The sequence below is a fragment of the Lissotriton vulgaris genome, chromosome 10 (genome assembly GCF_964263255.1).
Source record: "Lissotriton vulgaris chromosome 10, aLisVul1.2, whole genome shotgun sequence".
In the NCBI taxonomy this organism is placed as follows: Eukaryota; Metazoa; Chordata; class Amphibia; order Caudata; family Salamandridae; genus Lissotriton; species Lissotriton vulgaris.
The window spans coordinates 1,014,856,505-1,014,873,294 of record NC_141698.1 but is presented as its reverse complement, the minus strand read 5'-3'; the positions used below and the strand labels follow the sequence as shown (position 1 = coordinate 1,014,873,294).

The following is a 16,790-nucleotide window of genomic DNA, read 5'->3' as shown; positions in this document are numbered from 1 at the left end:
TTATTTGAGAATAATATGTTATTGCCCTGATATCAGTCGTGCTTGGTACACTTGGTACAAATGTCTGCACACTGAGAACTATTTAAAACAACAAGGGGACCCCAATTAGTATCAGCGAGGGACCTCGGGAGTTTATCGTACAGAAACAACAGTGGTCCCTAGCAAGGAGACACAAGAATAATCAACATAAACAGACTCTGTGTACCATATACCTGTACAATGATTTACCACACGAAAGTATGTAATGGTACCTACTGGAATCTCTCTGTTTAATTTTGAAACTTTACAGAGACTTTTTGATCTTGCCTTGTAAGCCCTTCTGTGTATGTTGTCTGTGTCTATGTACTGTCGTGGGTTGGTACAGGCTTGTGCCCCACGAACGTGAATTGTTGAAGGTGTATTATTGTTTCTCAAAACATTTATTGAAATATAAAACTTGAAGACCTCTGTCCGGCTGGGCATGTCTTCTACAATATAGAACTGACTGGGTCTATATTTATGCACACTGAGAACTGCACCCTCTAAGAATAACCTAACACAAGGTTGCTGAAGGCCAGATCCTCGCACCACATTAGACATAACACAAATAATGTCGCTGCCAACATTGGGCTCTACTCGGGTTTAAGATAGAGTTACAGGGAATGAATCAACACACTTGATGCTTCACATGCAGAGAGCTGGTGGCTGTTGATGTGATCTCCTCCTACTGAGAATTAGAGGTATGGGCCCGCCCTGCTAGAACCCTAATGAGACCTTCTTAGACATAATATAATATTCTAAATAGGGTGCGCGAAATATAGGTGATACAGATTTCTATAGATTTTGCATTATAATATGCTATCACCATTCGCTTACTATGGACTAGTGACTATGCTGTTAACTCTGATTTTTATAATATGTATGTTGATATTATACAAGATACTGCGTTTGAGAACTTTGCATTGAAAAATAAACATTTCAAACTTGCACGTGTGTTCTTTGCCTCCCAGTTTCGGTTTGTAATGATTATATAACGAAAGAGTGTTCATGTGTTCCACGATACCTGAGGTACCCTAAGTTCATGTTCTGGATTGTCTAAGTCATTGGGAAGTTATTACTACCGATGAGACACTGTAGCTAGCTTGGTAAGGGGATTTCTGAAACAAAGGTGAGTTTTGGGTCACCCTAACTCACCCAGGTTCTAGATCTCTGTGCACAGTTCTGTGGGAGAACGGAAACCCTGCTACATGGCGCCCATACGTTGTTGGCCTTAAATCATGACACTCGAGTAGTATATCATTCAAACCTTAACGCCTTCATTCCTGTTTCCGGAAAACGGAGGTGTCGGAAAAACCTACCTATTTTTGAAATAGGTCTTTTTCAAGCTTGAATCTATCTGTAAATGGTTTCTTTGAATTACTACCCAGTCGTGCTACAAAGTAATCTTTGTTTTTTAACTTTCCTGTGCTAACATGGCACAAGCCGTGGACATCCCGCAGCATAGTCGCATTGCGGTGCGTGACCATTTGCGGGCTTATGAAGTCCCTGTTGAGGGCTTGGCTGTTGTTCTAATGGTGAGTGCGGAACATGCTTACCCGTACGAACTATTTTATTCGTGGGTGACATTTCCGCCGGTGAACGCTAATTCTGACGTTTTCCATTCCTACACTGCTACGGCTGTACCGGTTGCGTATGCTCCGTACAGAGCACTGGAGGTTCCTATTGACGCTTGGCAGCATGGAGTTTGGTTTGGTGGCGCCCTACCACACGCTTTAACCGCTCCAAGGTTGGGTCCTTTGTCCATTCCGGGCACTCCTTGGCCCGCTTTGGCTGGATTCACTCCTCACCCTAATCGAGCCACTTGTGGCATAGCTGAGCTGCGGCAACTTCATGAAGTCGCAGTGACAGTGATTAGGGCGCTTGTGCATTACACTAGCCGTAATGTTCAAGATGTAGCCCCTAGGGGCGCACAGCTTCGTGCAGAACAGGCTGGTTTGAAAATCAATCGTGTCATGGTTAATTCCGTGATGGGCAAAAAGCCGCAGGACAAGGATGATTTTCCGTTCTGGCTTGCTGAGAAATTCGGCCAGCTAGAAGCTGTGTTTCCTAATACGAATCCCGGTGATAAGCACCGGATTCTTACGCTTAGTTTACCGAAAGATTTGGCTCCTGAACTTGTTGACTGTGAGACCTGGGGTAAGACTTTTGCAGCGGTCTATTCGAGGTGCTATGGCTCCCCGTCCGTGACCAATCTGGGTGCGGTCCTTAAACGTGTTCAAGATGAACACGGACCGGAGTCTGCGGTTGAGTTGGGTATGCGCCTGTGTGGAACCTTTGATGTAGTTTGCGATCTGATCCTTGCGAATGTCAAGGGGGATGCAGTGAACTTTCAGGTAGCTAACGCTTTAGCGTAAATTCCCAAAGCCGAGAAACCCCGGCAGTTGGCAAGGATAATTGTGGCGGCTTACAAAATGGTTGGCCGCAATGCGAAGGGACTTAAAGCTTTTACTGATGAAGAGAAAAAGCAGCCCCAGGGTCAGTCTTCGGAAACTACTGGTCAACAAAAGTCCAAGAAACAGAATTGGCCAAAAAAGCAGGCTCAGGGTAAGCAACAACAACAAACACAGGTTTCTGCTCCTGCGTCTCCGTTGTCTGCGCAGTCAGATCGGGTTTATGATTTGCGCGATCGCGCGATGATTAAGTCACCTGAAAGGTTTCAGGCTTCTGACCAACGCTCTCCTCGTTCCTTTCAGGACTCATCGGCTCCGTCAACCGGTGGTGGAGGGGGCGGCAGGGGACGGGGTGGCCAGCAAGGACGTGGTCAGCCCCGCCCGCGAAACAGTGGAGATCAGCAGGAAGGCACTACGCCCAAGAGACCACAGTTTGCCACGAAGAAAGTCGCCGCCCTGACAGCGCATCGATATGCCCCAGATAGTGAGAACGCGGCTTCGGAATCTGACGTGGGCTCTGACCTTGCTGGACAGTGCGGCAGAGATTACCATAGTGAGAGAGGCCCTCCGTCCACTGTTGAAGGTGACAGCGGCTGACACTTATGTTGTAATTGAAACTGCTGATACGCATGTTGCTCCCCCTGAACGTCTTTTTGAAATTGTCCTGTTAATAGAAGGTGACATGCAGCGAACTGTAAAAGGGGTATTTTGGGAAAATCTTTCGTCTACGTATGACATTTTGCTTTCGGATGCTGATTGGCCCCCACCTTTTGTTCTCGCAGCTCCGCGAGGGGAGGAGGTAATCCTACCCAGTTTCGCGCACACTGTACCGAGAGTGGAAGCGCTGCATTTTGCAGAAGAGTGGGCTCTGGCGCTTGCGCCGGCTGTGTACCGCAATCAGTGTGGCTGGGATAAATTGTCTCCAAGCCATGAGATTCCGTTACGGTCTCAGCCGCAGCCTCAACCTCAATATCCCATACAGCGTGAAGCCAAAGCTTCAGTCGCAGCTATCCTTGAACAATTGGAATATCAAGGTGTAATTGAAACGTGTGTGTCACCGATGAATAACCCCCTTTTTACTGTAAACAAGCCGGACGGCTCATATCGTTTGGTTTTAGATTATAGGCATTTGAACTCGCATTGCCATAACTGCGCAGTACAGAATACTCATGGCTCTGCATTAGTGAATAGTCTTGAGCGTAAACGGTTCAAAACCACGCTTGACATTTCCAATGGTTTTTGTGCCCATAGATTAGACGGTCTAAGTTCCCAATGGACCAGTTTTACATGCGGCGGTGTGCAAAAAATGTTTCGGCGTCTCCCAATGGGCTATAAGAACAGTCCTGGAGTATTCTCCGCCCGCATTGTCTCTCTTTTGGAGGGCATCGACCCAGTTGCTTGTTCGTATGTGGATGATATTTATCTCACAGACGACGATCTTTGGGAGCATCTGTGTCGAGTAAATAGCATAATTTGTAACTTTGCTGACATAGGTTACAAGTTTAACTTTGCAAAGTCGCACATTGCAGAGTACACAGTGTTGTTTCTAGGCTACGAGCTTAACAACGAGGGGAAGGGTTTAGCACCCCATTTCCTGGAGAAGTGCGCACAGTTGCGCTCTCCGACAACGCTGAAAAAATTACAATCTCTACTGGGTTTCTTGAATTTCGGAAGGACTTACATTCCGGAATATGCCCAGCGTATCAAGCCTTTGTATGCTTTGATACAACCATCTTTTTTCAAATCATGCTGGCTGCCTGAGCATTCAGCCATTCTGCAGTCTTTGCAGGCTGATTTGCTCGCTTCTGAATACTTACAGACTCGTGATAACCAGACCAACCTGGTGATAAGAATTATCCCAGGGGCGGTGGGTTTCACGTACCTGACCTTTAATGAAGGAGATACAGTACCTATTGCTTACAAGTCACACTTGTACACTTCGGCTGAACTGCGTTTTTCCACTGTGGATAATGTTTTAACGGCTGTGCAGATGGCAATTCTTAAAGAACGTGCCTTGTCACAGGGAAAACGCATGTTGGTTGTTACCCCGTGTCCTGCCTTGGAGGCAGTCACGAAAGCCAGTGTACCTAATTCCAAAGCTTTGCACCCTCGGTGGATTCAGTGGGCTGCATCCTTGACGTCCCAGGATATCACGTTTATTTTTGACGCCACGTTACGGTCGCAGGAGTATTTACAGTATGAATGTATTCATCCTGCTCCTTTAGCTATGCGGCCGTTGGAGGATTTCCATTGTATTATTTACACTGATGGTTCGGCGCAGTGTGCGCATGGCTCTAAACATGCCTACGTTTCCGCTTGCGCCATTGTGGTCGGTGCCATGGTGAACGATGAGTTCAAGTCCAGTGTCGTGCACACGCAGACGCTCGGGGACTGCACCGCACAATTAGCAGAGCTTCGTGCTCTGATGCTTGCATTGGAGTATGCCGATCCTAGTGTGACGACTTTGATCGTAAGTGATTCTTACTACTGTGTCCAGTCTTACAATGAGAACTTGTTCTTTTGGATTCAGAATGAATTTCGTGATTCCAAAGGTAGCACAATAAAACATAAGATGATCTGGGTCCGAGTGGCAGAACTTAAAGAAAAGTTGCCACTCGTGTTTGTGATTCATACTCTCGGCCATCAGCGCGTGGGGGTCCACGCTGTTGGTAACTCGCTTGCTGACGAAGCAGCGAAGTCAGCGGTATCAAAATACTTAGTTGCAGCAGTCACGAGGTCCAAAAGCAAAATAGATGATGACATCTTGGCAGCTGTTGCTGCAACCGAGAAGGGAAGTAAATATCCTGCGGGGTTCCCTTCTAAATACACATACCACTTAAGTCCCGATAAGGTTCCTTATGTGAAAATTCCTGATGTTGGCGAACGTCTAGTTCCCAACTCGGATCGCAGGGCTACTTTGATTACAGCGGCTCATGAAGGTGTAGCGTCTGCGCATGCGGGCGTCTCAGCCACTGTAACTCAGCTGCAACAAAGGTTCTGGTGGCGGGGACTGTACAAACAGACGCGCGATTATGTCCTTCAATGTGACATTTGCCAGCAGATTAAACCTTCACCTGCTGCGCGTCCGCCTCAGACACAGTTGTACATCTCGAATAAACCACTTGGATGCGTTTATTTGGATCACTGCGGTCCATTTTCCTCTGATACTGCATACAAGTACATCTTAGTAGCAGTTGATTCATGCACACGCTTTGTGTGGGTATGGCCACATCGGAGCGCTGATTCACGTACTGTCATTAAGGATTTGCGAGTCTTTGTGGGAATTTTTGCCTGTGGTACCTTCCATTCGGATCAGGGTCCGGCTTTCGCCTCTAAGGTGTATAAGGATGCTATGGTTTCGATGGGTGTCCAAGTCAAGTTTTCGAGTCCCTACAGGCCCGAGGGCAATAGTGTAGTTGAACGAATGAACCGCGACTTAAAGCAATCTTTGACAGCTCGAGTTATAGGCACTGGCAGAAACTGGTTAGCCCACCTCATGGGCGTGCAGCGTGCGCTTAATAATCTCCCTAGAAGGTCTCTGGGTGGGCGGACCCCGTACGAAATGCTCTTTGGTATCAAGATGTATGTCCCTGACCTCGATGGGCTAGACTGCGAGCCCCAGGCCACGGCCTTTGACGTAGATGAACATTGCAATGTCTTACAGAATCTACAAAAGACCAGAGACAGTCTTGCAAAGGAACATTTGCCCTCCACATCGGATGATGCGCTGCAGATCCCGGTAGTTGGCTGGCTACCCCTAGTTGGAGAACTGGTTCGAGAGAAGATCGATAACAAGAAAGAGTTTGGTCCCTCATATCGGACACCGGTTCGAGTTCTTGGAGTGAAGGGCACAAGAACAGTCATTTTACCACCACTTCCAGGTCGTAAGAAAAACAGATTTATTTCTATTGACAATGTCAAGACACACAGGGTGGCCGATTCTTCATAGCAAGACACCGGCTGTATCCTGTCCTTCCATGGTGAGGCACTCTGTGCTGGCTATTACATCTGGTGCAGAACAGGAGGTGTCCCTCGAGATGCCTGCCATATCCAGTCCTTTATTAAATACTATTCCTGTTACTAACATTGATGAGCTAAACTACACCTATCCTGCTGATTTACCGATGCCTGATTTACAGACTCGTTTGGCCGACCAGTCCAGATTCTCTTTTGACTCTGTTTCAGAACTTTCAAAGAAACCCTCAACTATTGCAAAATATGCCACGTTGTTTAAAAAACATTTTTTAATTCCCCCTTGGACATACATTTGGTTGATCTTATTTTCATTTTACCTTTTTATGTCAATTGGTTTTGTGTTTTATTTTTTCCGCCTGATCTATGGTCACTACGTTAAAGAAAGAACAGGAATTCGGTACCTTAATGGAACATTGGCCCCTCTTTCCTCTTCACATTCAGCGCACAGACTGAAACGAAACCTAAATACAGTCAACATTACAGCTTGGCCTGTCCTTGATGGGATTGTGTGGGATGCGGTTAGATTTCAGATACATGGGCCTACTGAAGTGATTAATGTTTCGAATGTGCTTAGAGTAAACATGGGAGATGTGATTAAACAAAATGTACGTTCTGATGATTGGGATATTCAGGCCGTAGAAGCATTATTTTCTGATTTAAAATACTATGCAGCTTTTGATGCTGAAGACTTATATTTAGATTCTATTAATTATGGTGATTTGTTTTGCTTCCAACATTATGGTAATCATTTTCTCCATAAGACGAACTCCAGGAGGGTTGCTGTGAATTACACGCAGTGGGAGCACTGCCCAGCTCCTTTCATAGGAAGCTCCAATACATTTCTGAAAAAATACAGTTATTTTACAGATTTCAATCAATCAAATCCAGAGTCGTTCTACTTCAGAATGACAGGAAAATCCATGTCCAAAGTTAGACTTACCGATACAAAGTTGCTGTATTCGAAGTCCTTTCTAGACAAGTTGGCTGTAGAAGGCTACGAGTTCTGGAAGGGAATAATTGACCTTAAATCGGTTTGGGGTACCAAAGATTGGCAGGTACAAGGCACTGAGGCTTTGCACCACGCATGTCTCATCCCGAATCACATCTTGTTTCTAAATTCGACCATTTCCCAAACAACATGCTTTGGATTGGCTACTTCTAAAAGATTAAATACACCAACTATCCCCGATTTTAAAGATTATTCAGGTAGGGGTAATTTTACCAAATTGACTATTCATGAGATACAATCTCTTATATGCAATTTGTCCTTTAATGTGTCCAGCTTGGATCCTAAAGGTTGGCTATTATGGCAAAAGAGTTCTGATTCTTGCCAACGTCGATTTCTAGGGTTGGCTGAAGGGTTCACACAAGTGCGACCAGATCCCCGTTTTGAAACTGATTATACTGTCACCACTTACTCTGTAGGGAAACTGTGTCAGAATTGGTTACAACATTCCACGTTAGCTGCAGTTAAACTACATCTGTCTCAGTTGACTGAAAATGTGGATTTGAATGATTTTATAAAATGCCCAGTTAAGGGTAGGTCTAAACGGTGGATTTATGCTGTTTACAATGAAATTTGGAAAGTGTCTCAAATTGAGGCTGCTAAGCGCCTAAGGGCAATTGACCAAGCAAATTTGGAAAAGGTACTTGCAGTGGTCGATAACAGTATTAACACGCTTTCTTCCCGAATTTACACGTTAAACAATATTGTTTCTTCTGTTGTTGACATTGTACATGATGAAGTGTCCGTTTTATATCATGGTCAAAATCAATTGCGTTCTGTTATGCAGTTTGCCTGGACACTACAGACTCTCAAGTCTGGTCGAGTGCCTTGGAGTTATTTGAACGTTTCATCATTGTTTGCCCCGTTTAATTTGACTGACAAGCAGCGCATGCTTTCCATGCGAGATGCGACATTTTCTATGTTACACATTGAGAAGTTAGAATCTTTGCCTTTCTCTGTGGCTGAGGCGGCTGCTGCTACATGGCTTATCCATGGTATTATAACTTTGCCATTTGCTTTGTATAAATTTACAAATTGTATGAGATATATTGCTATAGGGCGATATGAACCACTAGGAAGTGCTTTCCTGCATGAGACATGGTCTTTACCATATACATACAGATGTCTGAAAGAGGGAAATGAAGTGAATCTGAATGGTGAAGAATGCACACAGTCGCCTGACCGTTCACTGATATGCAGACACATCCAATTACATGGTTCTTGTAATCAGGACAGACCAAATTTAGCCTGTGTTTTAAAGGGCACGCCGGTTCCTGCAATAGTTCCCACATTCACTTTGTTGTCTAATGGTAGTTATTTACTTTTGAACAACGAACTTTGTTGTGGGTTAATGGTCGGTATCGCATATGTGGTTACTGTATCAGAATGTGTGGTGTGTTGCAAAAACGTGTTATACCCACCCACGCATGGGAATTCAGATGTTTCCATTTGGCCAAGAATTCCAACCTTGAGAGCGGACTTCAATGGGTTGAGCCGAATAAGAGCACTATTGTCTCAAAAACAGGTGGCGCTGAGCTCTGCCCGCGAAACTTATGTCCTTCACATAGCTAACACACGCACAGAGGTGCAGGCACTTTTAAATACTGACTTGCCGTTTCATTTCTGCGAGCTGGTTCATCAGATCTTCAATGCCTCCACCACAAAAGGCCTGGCACATTTTTTTAAATTAGTTAGCAGTGGTCTCGTGACTACGTTTGAAAAAGTTTTTGGTATTATCCCTGCATTCTTTCATTCTATATTCGCAAGCTTGTTTGGCGGATTTCCTGTTTTGCTGGCTTTGGCTGCAGGCGTACTGGTGATATTTTGCTTTATTAAACATGGATGCCCATCCTGCGCAAGAAAACGCTCAGCACCTACTGATGCTGTTTCGCAATCGGATGCTTGATTACTATGGCTCCTTGCCGCTTGCGACTTTAAGCGCGGCTTTTGGATTATCGTTCCGATTTTCCTTTTTCACATGTGTCCAGCCTGTGTTTCATTGCCTGAGCTGTGATTTCGACTTGGCCATTGATTTGTGTCTCTGCTTACCGACTTCTCCTGATGTCGATTTTGATCAGCTGATGAGCCCCGTAGTTGCTCACGAGTTGGTTTGTTCTGGCAAAAGGGTTATGGCAGTGGCAGCGATGCATGGACTAATGGGTCAGTGGGACATATTCGCAGCGGCGCATGACTTTCTGGCACATAGCGTTCTCGAGAACCCACTGAGTTGTCCTCTGATGCTGCTAGAGGATTCAGTGCTGGAGGAGCACGTATGTTCTTTCCCATTACTTAATTGGATGTCTGAACTGTTTTCGGATGATGACAGTGATTTCATGTTGGAGGCTGTGGCTACCTATTTTGCATATTCTATCCACCCATGAGTGGCTTTGGAGACTTTCACTATTATGGCACGTGACTTTTTAGTAATTCTGAATGGTGCCTTGTTTATTACGAACATTGGACTTTGATATGTTCTGGGCCTATGATCATATAAATGGCCTCAAGTTCAAGTTTTTTTATTTTTGTGTGGCCACTATAGGCATTCATACATATTTTGTATTATTGGTTTTTATATACATTTACATACATTTAGCTTGGCTCAATATTATTGAAGTCTGCTTTCATGTTTTGCCTTTCTTGTAGTATTGGCTTAATTGTTCTTTTTTTTTTTGACCGTCCTTGGATCATTGGGGGGGGTGTCATATGGTTACTGCGTTTCTATATATTGTGTTAAGTTAGCATGAGTTTATTAAATGTTTAAACACCATATTTTCCTTCAGGCTTCAGTTTGCGCACGACACCTAATTGTTATTGTAGCTTTCAACCTAGACGAAAGATGTGATTTATTTGAGAATAATATGTTATTGCCCTGATATCAGTTGTGCTTGGTACACTTGGTACAAATGTCTGCACACTGAGAACTGCACCCTCTAAGAATAACCTAACACAAGGTTGCTGAACGCCTGATCCTCGCACCACATTAGACATAACACAAATAATGTCGCTGCCAACATTGGGCTCTACTCGGGTTTAAGATAGAGTTACAGGGAATGAATCAACACACTTGATGCTTCGCATGCAGAGAGCTGGTAGCTGTTGATGTGATCTCCTCCTACTGAGAATTAGAGGTATGGGCCCGCCCTGCTAGAACCCTAATGAGACCTTCTTAGATATGATATAATATTCTAAATAGGGTGCGCGAAATATAGGTGATACAGATTTCTATAGATTTTGCATTATAATATGCTATCACCATTCGCTTACTATGGACTAGTGACTATGCTGTTAACTCTGATTTTTATAATATGTATTTTGATATTATACAAGATACTGCGTTTGAGAACTTTGCATTGAAAAATAAACATTTCAAACTTGCACGTGTGTTCTTTGCCTCCCAGTTTCGGTTTGTAATGATTATATAACGAAAGAGTGTTCATGTGTTCCACGATTCCTGAGGTACCCTAAGTTCATGTTCTGGATTGTCTAAGTCATTGGGAAGTTATTACTACCGATGAGACACTGTAGCTAGCTTGGTAAGGGGATTTCTGAAACAAAGGTGAGTTTTGGGTCACCCTAACTCACCCAGGTTCTAGATCTCTGAGCACAGTTCTGTGGGAGAACGGAAACCCTGCTACAGGGCAGTGGGCGAGTGCGCACCTTATTGCCTTTCACTCGTGATGGCTTTTGAGTGGATTCGACAGGCAGGACCGCCGGACCCAGCACTGAGGGAGCAGGAGACTGCTCATTCTTTGAGAACTTTTTAAACAGGGAGTCGTCTTTAGAGGAAGGTGCGGGCGAGTCCTCGCTAGACAGGCAAGCGACTACAGCGGCGGATACACCCCTCGCTGCCTGGCGCCCCCCCCCTCCAGCCCAACCCACACCTGTAATGTAAATGTAAATGTGTAAATGTATAGGCATTTATATAGCGCACTACTTACCCGGAGGGTCCCAAGGCGCTTCGACCGCTGCGAAACCCTTCCTGGCTTCCCTGAGAGATGGTCCCTTAATGGGTATCTCCAGGGTGAGACCAGGCATCCCCGGCGGTCTGGTGGGGCCGTTAGTGAAGATGAGGCAAGCTAATGCCCAGAGTTGCCGAGTGTGATCGCTGATCAGAGTGGGCACCGAGGCGAGAGAATTATCGAGTCCGCTGACCCTGGTCCAGAAACCTGCCGCGCCGGGAATCGAACCCTGGTCCCGGGCCGTCCTCTGCTCTCGGGTCTGCCGCCTCTAACCAGTGAGCCACACTACCTCACTTGTAAATCCTCGCGGTCCGCCTCGGCAATCATTCAGAGCGCTCCCCTGACAGAAGAGGCTGTCTGCTCCATCCCTGCAGCCAAGGGGTTATAAATACTTCAAATAAACGCATGACGAGCCGCCAAAATGTCTCCGCTCTCCTCCCTGCCGCCTCAAAGTGCGCAGCATGGAACGTTACGTCGCTTGCCCCTTGCCACTCCTGTCCAATCCCCGCAAGACCCTACCTGCGAGCAGCAGAGGGCATACCAATGCCCGAAGAAGCCCCGGGGCCCCCATTTAATTCATTAAGAGGCCGACAGGGCGTGCGTGCGCACGGCACCATAATTAATGAAGAGAGGCTTAGAGGCTGTCACATTGGCCTGCGCGCACATTTTAATGTATGGGGACTTGGGGAGGCCGTTCGCAGTTGAGCACCATTGTATTTGTGAATATTTCAGAATATTTGAAGAGGCTTGCTTGCAGAGGCTCGCTGAGAGTGAGAGGGCCCCTGGAGCGTGTGGTCCCCCCCGCACCGCTGGGGCTGCGGGGGCCTGAGTTACGCCCCTGCCTCTGCTTCTGTTCAGTAAAGGCCCACAGATGGTGCCCGTACTGTACTTTGATGCCAACAAAGGGAACCCAGAGTGTTCACAAATAAGAACTCAGGCCGCCGGTCCGAATGAGAGTGAGCGGGCAGAACCAATCCAACCACAGCTGAGCTACAGCGCCAAGGTACGATTCAGTGAGCTACGTGTGTGAAATGAATCCTCAGGGGGGGTTGCGATCTGTCATGTGATGAACCAGAGTCAAACTCTGCCCTTAGCGCCGTGGTTCCCAAACTGTGCGCAGCGGCACCCCGGTGCGCCGCAATGAGGTGCCACGGGCGCCGCGCGCACAATGTGGGAAATTGCTACCAACGACCTTCAGCCGTCCTTCATTCAGCGGGCACAGCTTGGATGCAGTTTAATGCCCCGGTTACTTACCGGTATTCTTCATTACTCCGAGTCCATGTCTTCCTCGCCACAGTAATTACCCATGAGCCTCCGGCTCCACACAGAACTACAGGCAAAAAACAGCGCTCTAGTCTCCCTCTCCCTCCTCCAAGATGGCCCCCAGTGGCTCCAGCCAATCCCATAAAGGGACACAGAAGCACCAACATGACCTGAAGAACCAAGCCGCAGACATGAAGCCACCAACAGGACCGGGAGGGAAGGAAAACTATACTGTGGCGAGGAAGACATGAACTCGGAGTAATGAAGATTACCGGTAAGTAACCGGGGCATTACCTCCTCGTCCTGTCTTCCTCGCCACAGTAATTACCCATGAGCTGATACCAAAGCAATCAGCTTCATGCAAGGAAAACACTCCACATAAAAAATGCAGAGGAACATATCAGAATCACAAGAGGTACAAAAAATTCCACAGAAACGTACACCTCAAGGAAACCCAGCCGACAGTACAGAAGAGGCAAAGGAAACCGAACCCCCACCCCCAATCCGAAGGCGATAATGAGACATGAAAGTATGTGGGGACGACCAAGCGGCAGCCCGGCAAACATCCATCATGGACACCCCCATAAAAGCGGCCCATGATACAGAAACAGATCTGGTGGACCGACCCCGAACACGAAGAGGGGGAAGTTCAGAAACAGAACCATAAGCCAACAGCATGGCCTCCCTAATCCAACGACTGACAGTGGACAGGGAGGGCATTAGGCCCTGACGAGACAAACCAAAATTGACAAACAAATTGGCAACCCCACAAAAGTAAGAGGTGCGTGATAAAGAAACCAACAATGCATGATGCACATCCAACAGGCGGAGAAGGCAATCCACAGCAGAGGAAGGATCAGGACAAAGAACCGGAAGAACCACTGCAGCAAAACGGTGAAATAAGAATCCACCCCAGCAACAAACGTAGGATGAGGGTGCAACATCACACGATCAGACAAATGACCAAAAATGGAGCAGAGCGCAGGAAGGCACCCAGTACACCAATACGCCTGGCAGAGGCAAGAGCCACAAGAAACACCACTGTGAGTGTCAAGAACTCCAGGCCCACCGACACCAAAGGCCCGAAAGGAGCCGACTGCAAGGAACACAACACCAGAGGAAGGTCCCAAGGAGGAGAACATAAGATAGGACGGGGACGTCGCAAAGAAAGCGACTTAAAAAGTTGAGCCAACAAGGATAAATTCAAACCAAAGGCAGGACAAGAAATGCCCGAATGGCGGCCCAACGAGCCCGAGAGTGGAAATGGTCAAGCCCAAAAGGAAACCATCATCCAAAAAATCCAGAAGTCGAGTAGGGTCCAAAGAATCCAATGACAGACCCGTGACCCATACACCAAGAGGCAAAGTCATCCCAATGCTTAGCAAAGGACTCAAGAGTAGAAGGCCTCCGAGATTGCCGAACGACGCCAGCAACCGCAAAAGAACAACCTGCACGCATTAGCGAACCCCACTCAAGAGCCATGCCCACAGACCCAGGGACTGGAACAAAGGCAGAGGTAGAAGTGGATCCAACAGAGGAGAAGGCATGAACTGTAACGTCCAGCCCTGAGACACAGCCAATTCCAGCAACAGGGGAAATCAAGAACGACGGCACCACCCCGGAGCAACCAGAAGGACAAACGACCCCACCCACTCGATCCCTTGCAAGACCAACGGAATCAGGGAAAGGGAGGAAAGGCATATAACAGGCCCTTCGGCCAAAGGAACGACAGGGCGTCCACCCTCCAGGCATCCCGGCAAGGTATAATCGTGCAAAAGCAGCGGAGCCTGGCATAGTACCTGGAGGCAAACAGGTCCACAATCAGACAGCCAAACATCTCTCGCAAGCACCCGAACATCAACCGCGTGAGGGACAAAGACCCCATGGAACAAAACACCCGGTGCAGACAATCCGCCACAGTGTTCACCGCACCAGGCAGGTAAACGGTAGACAGGGAATCCAGGTCCACCACCGCCCAACAACAAAACCGACGGTAGAGGCAACCGAGGGAGTGAATCCTGCACCCCCCATGAAGGATCACATAAGACATCACCACCTGATCGTCTGTCCGGACCCGCACAAGGCGACCCCGAAGAAGATCCGAAAAATCCAACAGACATAACAGGACGGGCTACAGCACCATGTAGGTGGAAAACAACACCGACCGAGGCCAAAACCCTAGAGACGGCGAATCCCCCAGAGTAGCACCTCACCCCAGTAGACAGGCACCGGCAGAGAGAACCCGGGAGGGAACAACCAGAAACGGGCAGCCCCCGGACAGATGACCCAAACCAACCACCGCTCCAGGACCACCCGAACCGCCGGGGACACGGGGACCAAAACACCCATAACCATGGAACAGGTGACCCAAGCAACAAAACGCGGGACACCAAGGAATACATGTGAAGGCGAGCCCTTGTAAGGGGCAACAAGGACGCAGACATCAGGCCCTGAACCCGTAACTATAAGCTCACAGGATGAGAAGGCCCCGACAACATGGACTGCACAGCAGACAACAGAGACAGAATCTGAGCAGGGGTCAGGAACACCATCCACAACGGAGACATGAACAGAGCCCCAATAAAATTCAAGTGCCGAGCAGGAACCAGGGAGGACTTCGGAACATTCACCAGGAAGCCGTGATGCATCAGGACAAGGCACACCCTCCGGACATGCAACTCTGCCCCGAAGAGAAGAAGCAGAAATACAAATAACGCCCAGAAAAGGAAAAACACAAACGCCCTCCCCATGTAAACGTCCAATAAGAGGAGCCAGAAACGCAGTAAAAAATTCCGGGCGAAGATCAGAGGCCAAAAGTCAAAACCCGGAACAGATAGCGACGACCCAGGAAGCAGAAATGGAGAAACCTCTGAGAATCCGTGTGAACAGGCAAATGCAGAAAAGCATCATACAAGCCTATGGAGGCCAGAAAAACCCCAGGAGAACTGAGATCCTCAGAGCGTCGCGTCACCAGGAAGAGGAAGGAACAAACCTCCAACCCCAACCGATCCACGGGTGCTGGAATCAAGGCAGACCCCAGAACAAAGGACTCGACACCCTCCAAAAGAGCCACCCGCCTCAGAGCGTCCCTGGGACAAGGAGCGAATCTGAAACAGGTAGGGGGAGGCAGGGCAAATCCAAGATGCACACCTCCGGACACCACCTGTAGCACCCAATGATCTGACACAGTCTTGCGCCAAGAGTCCACGAAGCAAGCAAGGCGACCCCCAACCGGATCAACTCCAGGAGCGAACCAGCCAGGATGTCGAAGCGGGAGCGGAGGAGGTAGAAGCACCGGAGAACCGGAACCAGACAAAGGAAGGATCACCCAGGCCACGCCCCCTCCCACGAAAGGGCTGACATGCATGGCCCCCACGAGAATAACCAAAAAAGCCCTCTGGTCACCAAAGGCTCGGAAGCGACCAGCACGTCCAGGTCATCACCATGTCCCTCAAAGGGGACCCAAACAATTAGACCCCAGAAAACGGGAACACCATCAGGAGACCCTACTGCGCCGCATCAGACATCCAGGAGCGGAGCCACAATAGACGTCTCACAGCAATCGAAGACCCAGCCGCAGAGGCCGCCGCCCCCAATGAATCAAAAGAGACATCAGAAAGCAGACGAACCCGCTGCACCATCCACGACAAAGCAGCAGAAACATCCACCCCTCGGCCCAACAATCCAGCCAAAGACCGAAAATACTGAAGCAAGGATTAGAATGCGTAAGAGGAATAGGCAGCAGCCCTGAAAGAGAGAGAAGCAGCCGCAAAATTGCGCCTAACCGCACCATCCACCTTACGATCTACAGGATCCACAGGAGCGGAATCCTCAGAAACAACAGCCCCATGAGAGGATAAACCGTCATCAAGGACTCAACCCCAACCGAGGACAGGAAGTCACCAACAAAGTCCAGCAGAGGACAGCGTATACACAAAAAACGCGGAAAAGAGCCCTTGTACATAACATACCATTCAACATCCAATTCCCTAAATAGAAGAATGGACAGTCAAAGAATCAGGCTCAGGACGCCGATACTGTGAAAACAGAGCGCCCACCACAGGTAGAACAGAAGGAAACACCAAGTAAATGCAATGCGACCCAGTGCCTCCTTCAGGTTGGTACCATGTCCAAAGCGACCCCTGACATCAACCTTCA

At 47.8% G+C, this 16,790-nt stretch overlaps 1 protein-coding gene across 1 annotated transcript in view; it reads right to left on the bottom strand.

Annotated features, from left to right (window-relative positions):
- Positions 1-16,790, bottom strand: part of LOC147689184 (uncharacterized) — a 31,483-nt gene that overhangs the window by 3,619 nt on the left and 11,074 nt on the right. Inside the window, exon 2 of the mRNA XM_086939881.1 lies at positions 11,038-11,291. Within this exon, the coding sequence (XP_086796007.1) occupies positions 11,038-11,291 (254 nt within the window). The remainder of the gene's footprint in view (positions 1-11,037; positions 11,292-16,790) is intronic.